Source organism: Cariama cristata, unplaced genomic scaffold (genome assembly GCF_000690535.1).
Source record: "Cariama cristata isolate BGI_N322 unplaced genomic scaffold, ASM69053v1 scaffold11359, whole genome shotgun sequence".
Taxonomy (NCBI): Eukaryota; Metazoa; Chordata; class Aves; order Cariamiformes; family Cariamidae; genus Cariama; species Cariama cristata.
In genome coordinates this window covers 46,897-49,427 of record NW_009636412.1, presented here as the reverse complement: position 1 = coordinate 49,427, position 2,531 = coordinate 46,897, and the positions used below count along the sequence as shown (strand labels likewise).

General features: G+C 42.6%; 1 protein-coding gene across 1 annotated transcript in view; it reads left to right on the top strand.

Annotated features, from left to right (window-relative positions):
- Window positions 1-638: 638 nt before the first annotated feature.
- Window positions 639-2,531, top strand: part of LOC104167603 (pre-mRNA 3'-end-processing factor FIP1-like) — a gene marked incomplete at its 5' end in the record, with an annotated part of 25,813 nt that continues 23,920 nt past the window's right edge. The window contains one exon of the mRNA XM_009707909.1: window positions 639-678. Within this exon, the coding sequence (XP_009706211.1) occupies window positions 639-678 (40 nt within the window). The remainder of the gene's footprint in view (window positions 679-2,531) is intronic.

The following is a 2,531-nucleotide window of genomic DNA, read 5'->3' as shown; positions in this document are numbered from 1 at the left end:
CCGGGCGGGCACAGGCGCTGTGGCCGCGCGTTATTTTAGGGGGCGCGGGGGTGGGTTATCGTCCTTTAACAGTAACGCCGGGATGCCGAGACGTTAACGTGATGCTTTGTTGTAATTTCAGTTTCCTAATCATCCAGACCTTACTAACCTGATTGATGCAGGTGAACCCCTGGGCTAACGGGGGACTGGGGGGGTGTCTAGAAAAAAAAGCGTAGGACTCTGTTTAAACGTCTTCGTCCTCCTCGTAGACTTTCCAACTGAATACTTCATGGATTTCTCCTTCCCTGGCATGTTAAGAGTCTGTATAAAGACCTTCACAGCTGCCTCCAGTTCCTTATGTGATGTTTGCCTTTACTCCTGGTCTGAGAGTTTGGATATGTATTTTGAATTTTGTTCTGTGTCAGTGGTGTGAGGCTTCACTTCTGCAGATAGGTTTTGTTTGTTGGGTTTTGGTTGGTGGTTTGGTTTTTTTTTTTTTAGTTACTCCATTTCTAGTTGAACTTTGTTGAAAAGAGAACATTGGGGTTACAGTGCCTTGGCACTACTAGGTAGGTCTGTAGCTGTGACGCATTTTGTGCGTAAATGTAGCATTTTTTTCTTTCACTTGGATAATTTTCTGTTGTTATTACTTTTTGCAGATGACACCACTGGTAAGCAGGAAGATGGACCAATTTCTGGGTGAGTCCAGAGACTGTTTATTCATTATAACAATATGTGCTGCAAAGAAGATCAAGCCTTGTTAAGCGTAGCTTCAGGATTGCTGTAGAGTGCTGCTGTTGCCAGAAGGAGCAGCCTGTCCTTGTCCCACCCCGTGGGGTCATCCCCAGCCCCTGCGCTTGGGCTGACACGGCATTTATGGATTTGGAAGGTGAACTGGATCAGTCAATGGATTTGTCATAAAACTAACTTTTAACCCTTTTTTCCCCCCTCCCCAATTAGTTTTAAATCAGATCTGTTTTTCACTTTAATTCCCTGGGAAAAATGGTGCCTTGAGGACTGGCCTTTGTGCGGGCCTGGCATTGGTAAAACTGTGGCCTGTGCTTTAGCCTGGAAAAGCTGAAAACCTTGAGCCTAGGTTAAAATCTTGACATGATCAAACCGACAAATTATATGAGATCTGTGAAGTGTGTGGTTTGGGTAATACTTTCAGTGTCAGTGATTGGTTTTGCTTTCTGTGTACGGAAAGTATTGTCTGTCCTTGATTATAACTCGCCTGTATTTGTAGCAGTGTGTTTTGCACCAGCAGAGTTTTCTCTCAGCAGAAATTTTATCTGTTTACCATTTTAAAATGTAACGTGGTTTTCAGAAGATTTGATCTTCACAGGACTTCTGTGTGCTCAGCACTTTCAAAAGTTCAGTTTAGTATTTATTGTCCTTTAAAGTTGTTGGGAATTCAGTATCTGGGATTTCTGAGTTTGTTACGGGTACTGTCCTACTTCTGTAGTAAGTATCCTGTGCTTCGGGAATATGAAAACTTGTTCAAAAACAAGTTTTAGGCAGACTTCGTAAATTGCGACCTAAAAACATCAAATGAGCTTTGTGAGAAGGAAGAACTTTTAGTTTAGATAGAAATTTACTGCTAACTTGCATAAATTTGTTGTTCCTTGTCACTTTCATCTGAATGTAGTTGTACTTTACAAGCAGGATTAAAAATGTGAATTTCCAGCAACTGTCTCCAATAACTGCCAGATGCGTGAAGGAAAAGTATTAGTGGTCACGCTAGCTCTCCCTTGGTTGGGGTTTTTTTTTTCCCTCTTTTTGTTGTTTTTCCTTTTCTTTGCACAATGAGAATCTTCCTTAATGAAGAGCTGTGGGGTGTTTTAAGAAAAATTACTCTGCTACGTTGTCGATGGCTGCAGCTCCAGGGATACCTTGCTGGCTTGTCTAGAGCATTTGTCTCTATCCACGAAGCAGAAATCAGTGTAGTCCGGGATGCACTATCCATGAACGTTCCTTAGCCTAAAGGATGCATTAAATACCAGCAGTCTGTGCAGGATGCTGTTACATCGGCAACGCACAGGGTTATGGTGGCATTCCGGGGAAATTAAATAGCTGCGACATTTTTTTGCACGCAGATGATGGCTGTGGACCTGTCAGATGATTGTTCATTCCTGGGAAGCCAACAGGTTAGGGAAAGGCTGTTATTTAGCAAATGTTTGTTTGAACTCCGATTCATAAATTTTAATGCACGCCCATAGATACTTCATGTGACTTGAAGCTCAAGGTAATACTTGTCGCTCTTCCTTAATTCAGTCATCTTGGATTCTTAAGAAAATTCTGGGGTTGAGGTCAATGTTATGAGTTGCTTGGATATGGCAAACAAAAAGGGTTTTGGAGCCGTCTGGGAGACTTTTTCCAGTGGCACATCTTTTGGTCCCTCTGTAAGAGCCTATGTCTGCAACTTTGAAATACTTCTAGAGGCTGATTTTCCCTTAGACACCTGGGCCGCTTTTTGTAACTTAAAAAGTCTTCAGCTGTCACCTCAGGAACTTGGCGAAAATGGGACCTGTGCTTCCTTGGCTAGCTGCTGA